The following is a 19,643-nucleotide window of genomic DNA, read 5'->3' as shown; positions in this document are numbered from 1 at the left end:
TATTAAAATCAGAACAATTGTCTTATAGGGAACATGTGTACTGAGTTTCAAGTTGTTAGGACATCAACTTCATCAAAACTAAATTCATCAAAAACTTTAAACTGAAGCTAGGCAGATGGAAAGACAGAGGAACAAACGAATGAAAGAATGCAAGAATGCAAGAACGAAAAACATAATGCCTATTAATGGAGCAGAAAAAAAAACATCCTCAACAGGCAAGACAAGCATTAAGTGGCTATCATTTTTTATAAAGTTGTTAGTTGGAAAATTAAGCCTAATATGACCTTTATCTTATGAACTGAGAAAAATTTCTATAACCCTCTAAACATTTAAATTTCCGTCTAATAATACATATAACAGGGTCATAATGGAGGTACCAACATGGCAAATAATAGTAAATTATCTTGTTAAATGACTTTAACAGTAATTTTAGGTGAATGATGATTAAATATATATTTTATTTAGAAGCCAAAATAATCAACTGATTTTGACAATTCACGTTAATTTTTTTCCAAAATAAACGTTAACGATAATTATTTGAGGCCTCAGACAAATCACGATAAGGATATTTTGACAAATCACAGTAAAATTTTAACCAATTTGATGCTAACACAAGCCAAAAATGGCAGTTTGACGCCTGATGGTAAAGGGCATTTCTACCCTCATGTAAACATATTTTCAAATACAAAACTACCTTAAATACATTGCCTTCTACAATAAACAGTCCAGACGGGTCAGTTATAGAATATTCATGTTGGTCATCTTTATCCTCATCCACACTGGATAACTGACCAATCACAATGTCCAATTTATTCTCTTCTACAGAGACTTCAGCGACTGATTCACTATCAATCAGTATGTCCTGGAATGTAACAAAATATTTCAGTGGTTTATATATATGGTTATGATTTGGGGTTTTAAAGCTTAATAAACAGCTGCGCCATGAGCGCAGGATACGCCCATTGTCTTGTTTGTAATAATCATAAATAGTTTCTCAGATAGAGCGTGACATGTGAAAACCCACCTTTTTAAACAAAAAAAAACAATATTTCTAAAATAAAATTTTGAATCATCACAAAAAAGTATACAGATCTTAAGATAAATATAACTAAGAAGTGTGTGAAGTTTTAAGCAATTATCATAAATCGTTTTTGAGATACAGCGCAACATGTGAAAAAAAACACACCCCTGTTTTAGTTACAAAGTCCCATAACTCAAAAAGTTTTAATCTTATTTTCACCAAAAAGTATACAGATCGTTTTACCACTATAAGGAACAACTGTATTAGGTTCCATGAAATTTGGACAAGTCGTTCTCAAGTTACAGTGCGACATGTTTACGCCGCAAAGTGGAAAGGGATTAATATAAGTTGCAAAACTTGTTTCCCAATCCACTATAAATAAATATGTATAAACTAGCCAGACAGACGGACGGACGCAGGACATTTGTATACCATAATACGTCCCGTCAAATAAAACTATATTAAAATAAAAACATTCTTATAAACACATATTTAGTTCCTCAAATTCATTCAATTTTTTTTTTTCGAAATTGACAATAACAATTCTCATAATAACAATTTATCTTACACTCATGTGAGTAGACTAAATGCATTAATGAATTAAGAGATATAGCTAGTGAACAACGTTACAGTTTATCTGTGTGCCTTTTAGAGCGAGATGTCAATATCTTGTCAAGACTTCCTGCTTTCTGGATGAATTCTTAGTAAACTTTTAAGAATGGATGCAACTCAAATCTTCCTGCATCCCATAATGTATACAGACAACTTTTAACAATGAAAAATGAAACAAAGAATTACCTAAAAACTTAATCAATATTAAACTTACAGAAGCTGCATCATTGAAATCTACAACTTCCAAGGTCAAGTTGATGACCTTGGTTAAGCCTGCTTTGTCTGTTGCCTGAACAGAGAAGGTGACAGAAGACTCGATCTCATAGTTAAATGGTGAGTGTGTTGTCAGTAAACCTTTGCAGTATACATTGACATCCTATAAAACAATTTCACAAATTCATTTCCCATAGCAATGGTATTCATTCTTCTGTTTTATTTGAATGCATTTCAAATGTTACTCAAACTTATTTGCAGTCCTTTTGAAATTGTTTATAATATCTGTTAAAATCTTCATTTATAAATACACTAGGAAACCTGGATTATGTAAAGTTGTTCTTATAAAATACCTGTGACATACTTTTAAAAAGATAATTTTTTCTAGTTGAATTTCATTGTAAACATTTCTTCTCATAGTTTTCAAGGTAACAGGCAATTATATAAAACAAGAGTGCACACGCTGAAATGTCTTGAATTTTATACTAATCATTGATATTATGTTGATATTCCTAAGTATAAAGCTAAGCTTTATTACAACTGTCACATAAACTGAACATTAACCAAGAGAACTAAACAAAGACCAATGAACCTTGAAAATGAGGTCAAGGTCAGATGAACCATGCCAGGCAGACATGTACAGCTAACAATTCTTCTATACAACATATATAGTTGACCCATTACTTATAGTTTAAGAAAAATAGACCAAACACAAAAACTTAACACTGTGCAATGAACCGTGAAAATGAGGTCACGGTCAAATAAAACCTGCACGACTGACATAAAGATCATAAAATATTTCCATACACCAAATATAGTTGACCTATGGCATATAGTATTAGATAAAAAAAAAAAAAACTCAAAAACTTAACTTTGACCACTGAACCTAAAAATGAGGTCAAGGTCACATGACATCTGCCCGCTAGACATGTACACATTACAATCGTTCTATACAACAAATATAGTAGACCTATTGCATATAGTATGAGAAAAACAGACCAAAACACAAAAATTTAACTATAACCACTGAACCATGAAAATGAGGTCAAGGTCAGATGACACCTGCCAGTTGGACATGTACACCTTACAGTCCTTCCATACACCGAATATACTAGCCCTATTGCTTATAGTATCTGAGATATGGACTTGACCACCAAAACTTAACCTCGTTCACTGATCCATGAAATGAGGTCGAGGTCAAGTGAAAACTGTCTGACAGACATGAGGACCTTGCAAGGTACGCACATATCAAATATAGATATTCTATTACTTATAAGAGAGAATTCAACATTACAAAAAATTTGAACTTTTTTTCAAGTTGTCACTGAACCATGAAAATGAGGTCAAGGACATTGGACATGTGACTGACGGAAACTTCGTAACATAAAGCATCTATATACAAAGCATGAAGCATCCAGGTCAGGGCTTCCAAAACGGTCATATATTCCGGTCATTAGTATAATGTCCGGTAAAAGTCCGGCTGGGCAAAGCATGAAACGGTCATATACTTTTTAGGTTTCAAGGCTTTTTCTGTCATTTTAACATAATTCACAATCTTTTTGACCCAACCATTTGCCTTTAGACATCAACACATTTCCGGTCATAAATGTGACATGATGATTAATTACTATCAAAACAACACCTACTTCAATACTTTATAATCTTAATCAAGGCTAATAAGTAGTTGGACAGCTGAAATCTACCTGTTCAGGTGACAGGTGAACTATGTTCAGTACCGGACATCGTATAAATTGATCGGTTTATTATTATTTTCTTACATTTCAGCGGTTTGTATCTAATTGATTTAGTCCAAAAGATTAAAATTATTAGAAATAAGTTTATCAACATGATTTGATGAAAAATTTAAAAAGGTTTTAAATGAAAAATTGTCAGAACTATGTTGTATGCACTAGAACATGTGTGCGCATGTGCAGAGGTGGGAAATTTAATTATGCATCCTACATTTCTTCAAAAATGCTAAAATTATCATTGATACCTGTATCTAACGTTCATTTCAAGTATTTTGTTGAAGAAATAACTCGGAAAAGAGTCGTGCTTTGTAAACGTACACGGATTTTACGTATCCGTTTATGGTCCATGTATTACCATTGTCAAGTCAACATCCGGTTAGAAACGAAAGTAAAGTTTTTGACAATGTCATTTTGCACAAATAAAGAGTCTAAGGCAGATATGAGCTCGCTGATGTGCACACTTTGAATGATGGACTGCCAATTTAACAGTTTACATCCAAACATCAAATTCATATCATATCAAAGTAAAGTTTAAAATCGTTTTTTTTTTAATGTAATGTCAATCATTGGAATGGCCATCTGATTACCATAATTGCCTTTTGTGACTAAGTCTTAAGGGATTAGAATCGGGGTCAGATATAAGATGTCCGGCTGGCTCAAATATTTTTTGGAAGCCCTGATCCAGGTCTTCCACCTTCTAAAATATAAAGCTTTTAAGAAGTGAGCTAACGCCACCGCAGCCGCCGGATCACTATCCCTATGTCGAGCTTTCTGCAACAAAAGTTGCAGGCTCGACAAAAATGGAATTGTTAAACTGGTCATTACAGGGCAACAAATCTTATTAAAAGTCATTACAGGGCGATAAATCTTATTAAAAGTCATTACAGGGTGATAAATCTTACTAAAAGTCATTACAGGGCGATAAATCTCATTAAAAGTCATTACAGGGCAATAAATCTTATTAAAAGTCATTACAGGCGATAAATTTAATTTAAAGTCATTACAGGGCGATAAATTTTATTTAAAGTCATTACAGGGCGATAAATCTTATTAAAGAGAGGGACGAAAGATACCAAAGGGACAGTCAAACTCATAAATCTAAAACAAACTGACAACGCCATGGCTAAAAATGAAAAAGACAAACAAAAAACAGCACACATGACACAACATAGAAAACTAAAGAATAAACAACACGAACCCCCCCCAAAAAATAGGGGTGATCTCAGTTGCCCTGGAAGGGTAAGCAGATCCTGCTCCACATGTGGCACCCGTTGTGTTGCTTATGTGATAACAAATCCAGTAAATAGTCTAATTCGGTAGGTCACATTCATGAAAGGGAAGGGGATTGTAGTTACGACGTAAGGAACATATCCGATATCATTTGTGAAATAGTTATTCCATTACGGTCAACCAACTCGTGATGGCGTCTATTAAAGTCATTACAGGGCGATAAATCTCATTAAAAGTCATTACAGGGCAATAAATCTTATTAAAAGTCATTACAGGCGATAAATTTAATTTAAAGTCATTACAGGCGATAAATTTTATTTAAAGTCATTACAGGGCGATAAATCTTATTAAAGAGAGGGACGAAAGATACCAAAGGGACAGTCAAACTCATAAATCTAAAACAAACTGACAACGCCATGGCTAAAAATGAAAAAGACAAACAAAAAACAGCACACATGACACAACATAGAAAACTAAAGAATAAACAACACGAACCCCCCCCAAAAAATAGGGGTGATCTCAGTTGCCCTGGAAGGGTAAGCAGATCCTGCTCCACATGTGGCACCCGTCGTGTTGCTTATGTGATAACAAATCCAGTAAATAGTCTAATTCGGTAGGTCACATTCATGAAAGGGAAGGGGATTGTAGTTACGACGTAAGGAACATATCCGATATCATTTGTGAAATAGTTATTCCATTACGGTCAACCAACTCGTGATGGCGTCTATTAAAGTCATTACAGGGCGATAAATCTCATTAAAAGTCATTACAGGGCAATAAATCTTATTAAAAGTCATTACAGGCGATAAATTTAATTTAAAGTCATTACAGGCGATAAATTTTATTTAAAGTCATTACAGGGCGATAAATCTTATTAAAGAGAGGGACGAAAGATACCAAAGGGACAGTCAAACTCATAAATCTAAAACAAACTGACAACGCCATGGCTAAAAATGAAAAAGACAAACAAAAAACAGCACACATGACACAACATAGAAAACTAAAGAATAAACAACACGAACCCCCCCCAAAAAATAGGGGTGATCTCAGTTGCCCTGGAAGGGTAAGCAGATCCTGCTCCACATGTGGCACCCGTCGTGTTGCTTATGTGATAACAAATCCAGTAAATAGTCTAATTCGGTAGGTCACTTTCATGAAAGGGAAGGGGATTGTAGTTACGACGTAAGGAACATATCCGATACCATTTGTGAAATAGTTATTCCATTACGGTCAACCAACTCGTGATGGCGTCTATTAAAGTCATTACAGGGCGATAAATCTTATTTAAAGTCATTACAGGGCAATAAATCTTATTTAAAGTCATTACAGGGCGATAAATCTTATTTAAAGTCATTACAGGGCAATAAATCTTATTTAAAGTCATTACAGGGCAATTAATCTTATTAAAAGTCATCTGGGATAAATGGAAAGCAGGTAGATCTCAATATTTTGAATATTTCTGTTCCTGTATGTTTTTATCTATTTAATAATAATTTAATTTTGGATGTAACAAGTCTTCTGATTGGCTGATGTTGTTTTGTTTATCAGCTCATAGACATAATTTTGTCATGTGACCGTGATGTCGTCAACCTTTTTCATGGTTTACTCTGGCTTAAAATGGAATTTAGAATTAAATTATAAGAAATGACTATAATATTTGTTCTGTCTATTCGAAATAACATAAAAAATGTGGTGCACACTTTAAAATAACCCTCTATGGTTGGAAGGCACAATTATCAGACACATATTTTAAACAACAATACTCCAAGAATGGTTGTGGTCAAGTTTGGTTTCAAATGACAAAGTCAACTAAGAATACAAAGTTAACAATGGATGCATGATGATGATGAAGGACGACTGACACCAAACAAGTAGGAATAGCTCATTTGACCTTCTGGTAGATAAGTAAGGTCAGGTTAGCTTAAAAGGATCAATCCGTTAATATTGTTTGATGTTGTTCGTAGAGGAAAATTTATTGCACTCATAATAGTGCTCCAGTAATAAGGGATACATTCAATTTGAGGGATCTACGTAGTACATATTAACACAAAAGTTATATAACAAAAATTGAAAAATTATATATGAGAAGTTTCCTAAGATAAAAAATCTACCCGTAACAGAAAATATTATAGTAATAATTTATGACTTACTCCAACACTGGAACATATTGTATTTTTCAATTCCAATCTACCGTCAGAATTATCTAGTAAGGTCAATGTTATCCAATCACCCTCATCATAATCTTTGACATTAATGGTACCTATCACTACATCTGTAATGGAAATACACTTTCTCAAAACAAAAATAAATATACCATTAGGACTACATTATCAATATCATATGCATGCACATATATACATAATGTTTACAGCATATTTACATGTTTTCAACTTTGAATGCATGATATGATTTTTTAGACTTCTAAATAAGAATTCATTCAACAATAAAATAGGGAAAATAAGCTTCCAAAAAAATTGTGATTGATAAAAGGAATATTTGAATACAAATTAGACATGAAGTAAAATAACGGCTTACGATTTGCATTCTCTCTGACTTTAGGTTTATCATTTTCATATGACAAAGGAGAATTTTCTGCAGTAACCTGAAGTGCATATGGAACCTCATTCATGTCCTGGATCTTGAACTTTATAGTAGATGTTACCTTAAATACAACAAGTTAGATATGTCAATAATGATGAACCAGACTCCAAAGGTACACATTTTAATGTTTAGGCTTCTCTTGTTAGTTTAAACATATTTATTTATAGTGGATTGGGAAACAAGTTATTGCAACTTATATTAATCCCTTTCCACTTTGTGGGTACGAATGCTGTCTTGTAGCGGCATTAGCCTGCTCTTTTATCAAAATCTACAAGGGTGTCTTTAACATGCAAGAGATATTGCTCTCTCTTAATACAGGTCAGCCATTTATTGTCCCCTTCCAACGGACTATCATCGTTTCCTCAAGACCATACTTACTCGCAAATGGTGTCAAGGGAGAGCGGAAAATTCAGTCTTGAATTTTTCATCCGGGAACGGGCATCAAACCAGGAACCTTTGTGTTAGTAGTCTGATGCACTAACCACTTCACCACAGCTCTCAGGTTTTTCTCTTCTCGTATATCTAATGGGGCAGAATCAATTTGAGCCATTTAGTTTTGAAATGGTATCAATTGGGCCACTCTCTATTTTCCAGATGGTATTAAATGCATCAAGAATCAAATATTGCAACATTTACCTGTATATCTTAAACCAACTGATGTTTTATTTAATTTGAGCAACCTTCTAACATAATATATTAAAATTGACAAAGAATATTTAAAATAGCATATATTTTGTCTGTTACCATCAAAATCAGAGGCTTGTAATAAGAAAATTTTCTTTAATGTAAGTTGTAAGAAGTTTAAACTGACTTTGAACCATCACTAAAGACTTTGAATCCACACAACTTTATTTCTTAAAGATAAGACCACCTATGAACATTCTCTCCTAGAGACTGATCATTTTCATTTAGTTTTCTTATAATAAACAGGAGGTTTTTTATAAAGATTCTCTCCTACAGACATAGGATTTTCAGAATAGCTACAAAATTCCTACTTACAGACAAAGGGATTTCTCCATTATCTGTGGATTTTACATCAATCGTAAATTCTGTTAACTTTTCTGTTTCATAGTCAAAACTTCTAGATGCTATCAGCTTTCCATCTTTGATAGTAAATACACGACTGGGATCATTTATCAGTTCGTATGTGTGTGACTGGTCAATATCCTCGTCTTTTGTAACAATAGCAACAACTTCATTTCCTGAAACACACATCATTAAATTCAGTGAAAAATTCAGAATAAAATAACATATATTTACTTATTCCTTAAAATAGTTCATGACATATTTTTGTAGATGTCCTGTTAGCACCATTAGGACAAAGAGGTAATAATAGAATCCTTTACAGTTGGAATCAATGAGAAACTAAATACCATCTCAGAATCTAATTCTCCAGTTGATAATGCATAATTTGGAACAACTATTAGGCCTGGTAATCCTAAATTTATGTTAAGTTGGGCATACAAAACTAAACTTTCTGGGACCAAAAACAATAGGTCAAATTAAAACTAAAGAAATGCATTGTAGTAATTGATGGCTTACACACCTGGTTGAACCCCCTCAGGGATATTGGAAGGGTCCAGTACAACTTCTGTTGGTTTATCATTAACATCAGATAGATGTATATGTATGTCAAAGTAAGCCTTCATCCTAGGATTACCATCATCTCGAGCCATAACTGTAATAGTCCTTTTCTTACGCTTCTCTCTGTTTAACAAACAATATGTTCCTCCTTCTGATGGACACTTTTCATTAGAGTCTTTGGCTACCTACAAAAAGTAAGATAACGCATTTGTGAAAGGTAAAGTTATACTAAGTATTAACCAAACAATGCATTATTTCAAAAATTAACAAAACTTAAGATTCTTTTTCAACAAAAGAATAGGTCCAGTAAGACCCTTTTTTGGCCCCAAAATATAACAGTTTTACATAATTATTAAAATATAAAGTTTTAGCTGTTTATTGGAAAGTAGAATACTTCGGTGATAAATGTGGGCTGTGTTTGACAATGCAATGCACAAATATCGGGTACTAGCATCATTAAGTCATGCTTAATTACTGAAATCTTCACATTTTATCATTTGAGTTAAATTGTAGACAGTATCCGTCTTAAATGCCGTTAATAAACTAATTGAAACAACTAAAGTAGACACTCAAGTGTTTAAAAAGTGTCCAACATCTTTCATCAGATGAACCTGAAATTAATGGTGTGCATGAATTATTTCTTAAATTTAATTAAAATTGTTTTCAATCCAGGTTGATCTTTTGTACTTGATGGTGAAGGTGTGATTGATTACTGTAAATTCAGAAATTATTGCGATGTTTTTATTATTGCGAAAAATACGACATGGTCATAGCTGCAGTAATTTAAACATGCATTTTTTTAATTTTTCATATGAATTAAACAGGGTTTTCCTCAATATCGCAAAAATTAAAATTGCATTTTACTCTTAAATGACAAAATCGCAATAATTTCTCAATTTACAGTAATTCTATTCAAACATTATTGGATTTTATTGGATAAATGTTCTGTATATCATCAAGTAATTTCATTTTTTTAGGCAACAATATTCTTTGACCTGTAGAGTATTTAAATTTGTGAATGATTGTGTTACCTTTAAGCATGTTTGTCCATTTTCAATGTATGATGCAAACATCTTGTAATTGGAGTTAACAAGGAGAAATGACAATGTTTGATTAGGGTCATCATCCGCTCCAGAAAAACAGCCAACCGTCGTATTAATCATACTATTCTCAGGTATTGTATCAGGAGTCAGCTGAAATGGAGAAATAAACCTGAAAAAAACATCTTTTCAAATTTTTTAATCATGGTCCCCTGTCTTAGCTGTTAATCTATGGAAGAATAGAATATTTGATAATATTTCTTAAACAAGAATGTGTCCAAAGTACACGGATGCCCCACTCGCACTATCCTTTTCCATGTTCCATGGACCGTAAAATTGGGTAATAATCTAATTTGGCATTAAAATAAGAAAGATTATACTATAGGGAACATATGTACTAAGTTTCAAGTTGATTGGACTTCAATTTTATCAAAAACTACCTTGACCAAAAACTTTAACCTGATATTCCCACTTTCATTTTCTATGTTCAGTGGACCGTGAAATTGGGATCAAAAGTCTAATTTGGCTTTAAAATTATAAAGATCATATCATAAGCAACAAGTGTATTAAGTTTCAAGTTGATTGGACTTCAGCTTCATCAAAAACTACCTTGACCAAAAACTTTAACCTGAAACTCCAACTTTCATTTTATATGTTTAGTGGACCGTGAAATTGGGGTCAAAAGTCTAATTTGGCTTTAAAATTAGAAAGATCATATCATAAGCAACAAGTGTACTAAGTTTCAAGTTGATTGGACTTCAGCTTCATCAAAAACTACCTTGACCAAAAACTTTAACCTGAACGGACGGACGGACGAACGAACGAACAGAGCCACAGACCAGAAAACATAATGCCCCTCTACTATCGTAGGTGGGGCATAATAATATATTGCTTCATAAATACTTCAAATTAAGTATAGAAATCTGGACTAACAAATGATTATTTCATTGAATCCTTAAATATCCCTACACAGAAGGTACTGACGGACTATATCTGTAATAAGTGTAGAACTATTGTTAAGATTTTTTTTGTTATGATATATGAATTTCAGTTAATAAAAAGAACATCAAGTTGAAAAGCCTGATCATTATTTCACAGTTACACATTTAATTCTGTTTTCAAAAAATCTTTTTACTGATTCCAAGTTAACTTAGTTTATAACAGTTCTTATCAATTGAATATGTTGGCATATATCTAAATGTATACATACATAAGCAGCCTTTGGAGGGTCATTAGCATTCAAAATTTCAAACTCAAATATTTTCTCAAAGAAGGCTTTGTCTAAATCTGTGGTTCTAATTGTTATATTCCACCTAAAAGCAGTAAAGAAAAACATGAAAACATTATATTATAGACTGTTATTATATTATAGACTGTATTATATTATAGACTGTATTTTTATGAAGTTAAATTTCTGCCAATACCATAATATGATAATCCCTATCTATACTTTGTGATTAAAGTGTATGTATATGCAAAATAATAACTAAGCACATAAATTTAATGGAAGTTTTGTGTCTTCAGATAAAAAGTAGAATATTTGTAAGCTGTCAGTACAACATTTTATTCATTTACTTTTGAAGTTTTAACATGTTTAAACAAGAATGTGTCCTCAGTACACGAATGCCCCACTCGCACAATCATTTTCTATGTTCAGTGGACCGTGAAATTGGGGTAAAATCTCTAATTTGACATTAAAATTAGAAAGATCATATCATAGGGAACATGTGTACCAAGTTTGAAGTCGATTGGACTTCAACTTCATCAAAAACTACCTCGACCAAAAACTTTAACCTGAAGCGGGACAGACGGACGAACGAACGAACGAACGGATGAACAAACGAACGGACGCACAGACCAGAAAACATAATGCCCCTCTACTATCGTAGGTGGATCGTAGGTGGGGCATAAAAATCACTATTATGATGGTGTTTCAATTTTTTTTGCTCCAAGTTACTAGATTTTTTTTGGCCAAGTATTTTTAAAACTGCATGATTAAAGCCTATTCAAATACACTGTTGATACAGAGATATATGTCTTGTCTGTCAACAACAAAAATCTAAAAAGAGGCAATCTGATGGACAGCGACATTGCTAATCAAATTCAAAGAGAAAATATCATTGATCTATCAAAAGTAGTTCCTATCAAACTGACTAAATCAGAAAACTTAAACAATTGTTGACACTGTCCCTAATGGCACTGGAAAAGCAACACCCATGTCTCACTTTCCTTGACACTAATGCCACTGGTAAAGCAACACCCATGTCTCACTTTCCTTGACACTAATGCCACTGGAAAAGCAACACCCATGTCTCACTTTCCTTGACACTAATGCCACTGGTAAAGCAACACCCATGTCTCACTTTCCTTGACACTAATGCCACTGGAAAAGCAACACCCATGTCTCACTTTCCTTGACACTAATGCCACTGGAAAAGCAACACCCATGTCTCACTTTCCTTGACACTAATGCCACTGGTAAAGTAACACCCATGTCTCACTTTCCTTGACACTAATGCCACTGGTAAAGCAACACCCATGTCTCACTTTCCTTGACACTAATGCCACTGGAAAAGCAACACCTATGTCTCACTTTCCTTGACACTAATGCCACTGGAAAAGCAACACCCATGTCTCACTTTCCTTGACACTAATGCCACTGGAAAAGCAACACCCATGTCTCACTTTCCTTGACACTAATGCCACTGGAAAAGCAACACCCATGACTCACTTTCCTTGACTTTGGTTGCAGGCAAAACAAAAACTTGTAAAACTTAATATTCCATTAATGAATAAAAAGTTATTCTGATGTATTGCAAGAAAAAAATGCATTTTAAGTCGAGATCAAGTGGAAAATTTCCAAATAGTAACTTACTTATTTGGTTGATCTTCAAAGTTAGCTTTGACTTTAAGACAAAGTCTGTGTTGTAATATTTGGAATCTGTTAGAGACATCACTGATGATTGTATAAACATGGCTATCGTAGACATCATCAACAGTTCCCATGTAAACACAATAACCTGCTTCAGTATTCTCTGGAATCTTAGTCTTAGAAATGTCTATGTTAATCTGAAATTTAATAATATATAATATACAACATAGTCTTTTTAGGGTCAAATAATAAGCAAGATGATAGTAAAAGATGGTCTAAAGAAAATGTTCATTAATGTTTGGTTTGTACAGGTTACTGTCAATGATGATCTCTTATTTTCTGGTGAATGCTGATTCACATTCACATACACATTAATGATATTTATAGAATCAAGTTTCCTCAATTTACAGCTGACAATCCAGAGGAGGGCAGAAATTTGCAACAAAATTTAAAATCATAGAAAACATGTAAAATATGCAAAATTTTAACACCCCCTCATTTTGTGTACTTATGTTTGTCTGTTTGTCTTTTTTTCTTTTTAGCCATGGCGTTGTCAGTTTATTTTTAACTTATAAGATTAGATGTCCCTTGGTATCTTTTGCCAGTCTTTCGCAATCTAATCAGGAAAGTGAAGATAGTGCATTTTACTTAGAAAGTTTTGCTGTAAATCCAATTAAAAATCTATTGCTTCAATACATCCTTCTGATTGATTAAACATCTTCATAATTTAAAAACAAATCTGGCCACCTTATAAAATTCATGTAACTTACATCAGTTGGTGGGTTATTAAAAGGGCTACAGAAGATTTTAGGTGTGGACCATTTGGAGTCCTTTTGACAGGTGACATAATTCATATTGTCTGGTTGAGTAATTATAGTCCAATCACCTTTGCAAACTGGTATACATGTTGAATTGTAACTCTGCAAATAAAAAAAAAGTATGAATTATTTGTTAAAAAACAGGAAAATGTTCCATTCATTTTATGTCTATCATTATACATGTAAATCATGAAAAAATCCTCATCATAATCATCTCATCAGCCAATAATACATCATCACTTCAAAGTTAGATTGCAATTCCAAATTACCTGCCAAATATTTCCCCCACATTTATTTATTAATATTACAAGATTCTTATTTATCCTTCAATACATTGAAATGAGATTGCTTATTATGTGAATTTTTAACTCTTTTAAAAATTGCTCATCATCACTGATTTTTATAATAGTCAACAACATAGCTGATAAAAAGCTTTGATTTAAATTTCATAAATATCTGACAAGAATTGCACATGTGAGAGCCAATACACAACTGGATGGAGTAACATCCTGTATTTTTTTGTCCCAGGCAAAACGACAGACAGGGGAGACAATTAAGTTTGCCTGTTAATGATAGATAAGTGAATTGAGTGTTTTAGCATTTTCCTAACAGTCATTTCCTCTGAAACTATATCATAGGTGGCAGGGTAGTATTTCCTGGCCCATAAGGGATAATGATAGCCTTTTTTAGAATTTTCACCACTTGCTAACACTGCCAAAAATTCTACATTTATAGTTAACTGAAGTACTTCTATTATACTTTTCAGAAATGAATTTGAATATGTATCATGACCGTTTACTTTTTTTGCTATCTTTAAAAACCTACGGCCACTAGTGCTTTTAGCTCTTTCAAAAAAATGTGCAGAATTTATCTTTGTTTCAATTAAAGAAATACTTGGCATGAGTAAAGTTTTATCCTGTCCAGTTCTATAGAAAAAAATTCACATAACATTTCATTGCATATAAGAAAATAACCATCATTGGAAGTTAACCAATCAAATTTTTCCCCTTATTTTATCTGTGTACAAGGTTTAGTCACCATGTAACCTCAAGATTACAAAATTTTCTATAGAAATCCCAAATAAAAAATAATAGTGTTTTGAAATACCCAAGACATATGTTTATGACACAGAAATGTTTTATTGCAATAAAATGTAGGATTAATTACCTACAACTGTCAAATTCAAGGGAATATTTTTTTAGACCTACTTTCGTATACAACCGGATGTGACGTACCATGATTTGGTGGTATTACACCTGTACATAAAATTATTTTATATTTTTCTTCACCTGATTCATCCCTCAGTTTTTGAAAGTATGTTCAGTTGATACTGTATTTTTTGTACAATTACACTGTTCAGATACATCGACTTTTAGGGTACACAAAAGAGCAACCTAAATTCTGGAATGCAAATACTACCGTGCTACCTATAGTTAGCAAACTTACATAGGAACAGGCATTAAACACAGGATATTTACAGCTTGACAGATAATATCTGGTAGGTGGACAGTACTGTAAGACCGGTATTGGTGGACAATGGATAGGGTTAGTATAGTTACTTTACTTACGTAGGAACAGGCATTAAACACAGGATATTTACAGCTTGACAGATAATATCTGGTAAGTGGACAGTACTGTAAGACTGGTATTGGTGGACAATAGATAGGGTTAGTATAGTTTCTTTACTTACGTAAGAACAGGCATTAAACACAGGATATTTACAGCTTGACAGATAATATCTGGTAAGTGGACAGTACTGTAAGACTGGTATTGGTGGACAATAGATAGGGTTAGTATAGTTTCTTTACTTACGTAGGAACAGGCATTAAACACAGGATATTTACAGCTTGACAGATAATATCTGGTAAGTGGACAGTACTGTAAGACTGGTATTGGTGGACAATAGATAGGGTTAGTATAGTTACTTTACTTACGTAGGAACAGGCATTAAACACAGGATATTTACAGCTTGACAGATAATATCTGGTAAGTGGACAGTACTGTAAGACTGGTATTGGTGGACAATAGATAGGGTTAGTATAGTTTCTTTACTTACGTAGGAACAGGCATTAAACACAGGATATTTACAGCTTGACAGATAATATCTGGTAGGTGGACAGTACTGTAAGACTGGTATTGGTGGACAATAGATAGGATTACAGGAGATACTGTCAGTAGCTAGGTTCATGCCCTCTGGACATCCACATACGCCTTGGTTACAGTAATCAGGATATTTACATGGTTCATGACAATGATGCCAATCCTGTAAATAGTAACAAAGATATTTAAATAACTGAAAGGATAATAAGTCTGTAATCAAACTTTGATAAAAAAAAATTAACAATGATAAAATAAGAGAGTTTCTATAAAACAGAAAAACTTATCCATTATAAATGAAAAATTAGAGTTTACAGAAATCATATAAATCTTCAATGAACACAGTTCATACTTAAACTTCTTTGCGAACATACTCAAATAGTACTAAACGAATGTGTCATAATATACTAAACAATTTTTGTCTTGATCATAGATTCAGATTCAATATTTTATTAAAGTCTCACCATATAGATATAAAAAGATGTGGTATGAGTGCCAATGATATAAAAAAGAAGATGTGGTATGATTGCCAATGAGACAACTATCCACAAAAGACCAAAATGACACAGACATTAACAACTATAGGTCACCGTACGGCCTTCAACAATGAGCAAAGCCCATACCGCATAGTCAGCTATAAAAGGCCCCGATAAGACACTGTAAAACAATTCAAATTCAATGAGTTCATTTTATTTTGTGAATTGATATTACAGGATAATTAATTTAATTATCAAATCAGTAAATACTAAATCAGTCAATGAATAATTGAACTGGTTAACTCCTTTGTCATTAGGTTTCTCAACATTGATCAAATCTTTTTAGGTAACAGATGTAGTTTGTAGTAATTATATTTTTTTTCTTTGTCTACTATCATTATTTTAAAGCAAATAGAATGTACAGACTTCTTAATGTATTTCAACATTTCAAAGTTAAAATCAAATATAAATAATAGAATAATTCATACTAAACAATTTACCTTTGAAGGAAATAAAAATATATTAATTTTAGCAAAAAATATGGTGTGTACATTCGTTAATACATAAGCCAGTGAGCAGTTATCATGGCTGCATTTCCATATTTTTTAGGGTCACTCGCCAAGTTTCTGCATAAAGCATGCAAAGTTTTGTCTAGGTATTATTATCATTTTTTTCATCCTCCTGATCATAGAGGGAGGGTAGGAGGGGTCCTGATCCCGAAATCCCGGGCTTAAAAGCACGAAATCCCGAGGTCCCTAATTTAAAATAAATTGAAATCCCAAATCCCGAAATTTGAAAGAAAGAATTCCCGGATCCCGAAAGGGTCAATCCCGAAATCCCGAGCTTAAAAACACCTGATCCCGGAGTCCCGCTAAAGGTCCTATCCCGCCTCATCATAACTATGTGTAGCTTTCTATCAGATTTGATATTCAACTAGCTCCTTTTATGTTATATTTGTTTTAAAGAGTATATATTGTCCAAAGGATGGATTTATAAGTGTTCTATTAAATATCAATATATAACACTTTCTATGTTTTTCTACAGAAATCCATATACTTTTATTAAGTTCCAATTTGTCACATCTCAAAAATGCAAAAATAAACTGAAATGCAATTTCTTAAAAGTACGTGAATTATTTTTTTAATGGACTCATTCATAATTTTCGCAGTCCAGTAAGCAAGACTGTGTCTGATCTTATATAATTCTGAGGCATATATTTTGTTTGATGACATATTCCCAAGATGTTACCAAATAAGTAATTAGGCCCCCTGGTACCCTTTATCCATCAGAACAATCACTTTGAAATTAAAAAATACCGATAAGAATGTCATGTTTTCAAGGGTACAAATGAAATAAATCGGTAATTCATACTGACTATATAGTTTCATGAAAACTATGAAAAAATTAATTGTTATTGCAACATATCGTGTCAGATGATTGAGGTAACTTTGTATGCATATAACTATGCATACTTTATCTATATAAATATGAGTATTATAATGTACATAGAAATGTGGAGGGAAGTATCTATCAAGGTGGTACCTAACACTACAGGGAGATAACTCTGTAAATTGTTAAGGAAATATCAAGCTTCTCAATGATCAAAATAAGTGTTTGTCAAACTGCTATATATTCAATGAAATTTTCTGGATATTTGTGGTTCAAAGTATTTGAAAGTTTTATATTTTTGTCAATAGGTCAAAGTTAATGTTTTGACAAAATTTTATGAAAATTAAACCAATCAAATTTATTTAAGTCAAGGTGTTAGGTACAACAATAAGGTAATAAATAATTGTTTTTTGTCTAACAAGACAAAAGATTGTGAACTTAATTTCATAGTTTTATCACAACAATTTCTTCTTATCCATAATATGATTTGACCATAACCCAAACTTGACATATATCTTTATAAATGATTAACACGGAGATAAGTCTTGACTGTCAGCAGCAAATTCTGAAAAAAACAATTTGATGGATGGCAACAGTGCTAATTCAAAGTTGATCACCATGACCTAGGGGGCAGGGCCTGAATATGGATGACAAACTGATATGTGCTGTTAGTAACGCATCTTTAAAGAAAATATCATTGATTTATCATCATATTGTTTCTATCAAACTAACTTAAAGCGTAAATCTTAAATTTAAAATTGGTAATTAATTGACAGTTACTGGACCATCCCTATAGGGGCAGGCTGTCAAAGTCACTGCCACCGGAAAAGCAACACCTCTTTATGATTTCTGATGGGTAAAATGGACAAGAATACATGGACCTGAAAACTTAATGCAACCTAGCTGGTTTATGCCACAAGCAGTGTTACTTTACAAACAAACACATTGATGTTTTGTATGTTGCAATTTTTTCACAAAGTTCATGCGGTATAGTGATATCATAATTAGTGAAACTTACAATAGATGATTTACATGTGGCCCCATGGCACTGTGGATTGACTTTGATGTTCCGTTTACGTATTTGTATTCCTTTACTGCAATCTCTGATACAGTCTTCCCAAGGCTGCCATTCATCCATCTACATATATGTAACATAAATTTTAAATTGAAAAATGTGCATTTAAGAGTTTATTTACTTACTATGTTGGATTTATCGAACCCAATACATTAGGTATGTAAACAAGATTAAAACAGGACAGATTTCAATCCTGAAATATTCAGGACTTAAATCTAAGAAATTAATTGTAATGATTTTTTTTCCTTCATTTTTTTAATGAAGAATTTATATTTGCTTCACTTTGAAAACAACATAGCATATTTAAATTTTTGAAAGAACAATTTTTCTAACCGTTAATTTAAAAACAGCAAGAAATTCTTCAAATAATAAAAAAATATTTTTGTTTACAGTAGAAGCCAACATCTTTTAGAGTCAGCATTCTATTAGCTAAAGATATCTTTACTGCTAAATGCTAGAATAAATTTCATTACTCCTCCATTGTGTCTTTATGACAAAATCAACATAAAAAAGTATGTGGGTTAATTAGTGTTTTCTAACAATTTGTTCACATAAAGATACCAGATCTGATGTTCATTGAAAGATAGCTTCAATAAAAGCTTTGAATTATTCATACTTGTCCATTGACACAAATATCAAGTTTTGCAATAAGAAATATATCATAATAAAATATACATCCTTTTGATACAAAAATCAATGTTTAGATTGTTAAATAATGATAAAAAAAAAAACTCATTTGTATAAACAAATTTTATAGGTTTGATATTTGGAAGACTTTCAATCAGTTTTTGTACAAACTGGGTTAGATTTATTTGTTCTGTGTCTGTACTGAAGGCCAATACTTATGTATATACACATCACCCC

General features: G+C 32.5%; 1 protein-coding gene across 1 annotated transcript in view; it reads right to left on the bottom strand.

Annotated features, from left to right (window-relative positions):
* Positions 1–19,643, bottom strand: part of LOC139517941 (protocadherin Fat 4-like) — a 99,694-nt gene that overhangs the window by 69,301 nt on the left and 10,750 nt on the right. Inside the window, exons 4-15 of the mRNA XM_071309501.1 lie at positions 18,723–18,842; positions 15,799–16,005; positions 13,695–13,844; positions 12,928–13,121; positions 11,263–11,365; positions 10,044–10,205; positions 8,975–9,197; positions 8,428–8,630; positions 7,363–7,489; positions 6,978–7,099; positions 1,848–2,009; positions 695–862 (exon numbers count right to left, since the gene is read on the bottom strand). Of these exons, the coding sequence (XP_071165602.1) occupies positions 695–862; positions 1,848–2,009; positions 6,978–7,099; positions 7,363–7,489; positions 8,428–8,630; positions 8,975–9,197; positions 10,044–10,205; positions 11,263–11,365; positions 12,928–13,121; positions 13,695–13,844; positions 15,799–16,005; positions 18,723–18,842 (1,941 nt within the window). The remainder of the gene's footprint in view (positions 1–694; positions 863–1,847; positions 2,010–6,977; positions 7,100–7,362; positions 7,490–8,427; positions 8,631–8,974; positions 9,198–10,043; positions 10,206–11,262; positions 11,366–12,927; positions 13,122–13,694; positions 13,845–15,798; positions 16,006–18,722; positions 18,843–19,643) is intronic.

The sequence above is a fragment of the Mytilus edulis genome, chromosome 3 (genome assembly GCF_963676685.1).
Source record: "Mytilus edulis chromosome 3, xbMytEdul2.2, whole genome shotgun sequence".
NCBI classification, from domain to species: Eukaryota; Metazoa; Mollusca; class Bivalvia; order Mytilida; family Mytilidae; genus Mytilus; species Mytilus edulis.
This window is presented reverse-complemented; position numbering and strand designations above follow the sequence as displayed.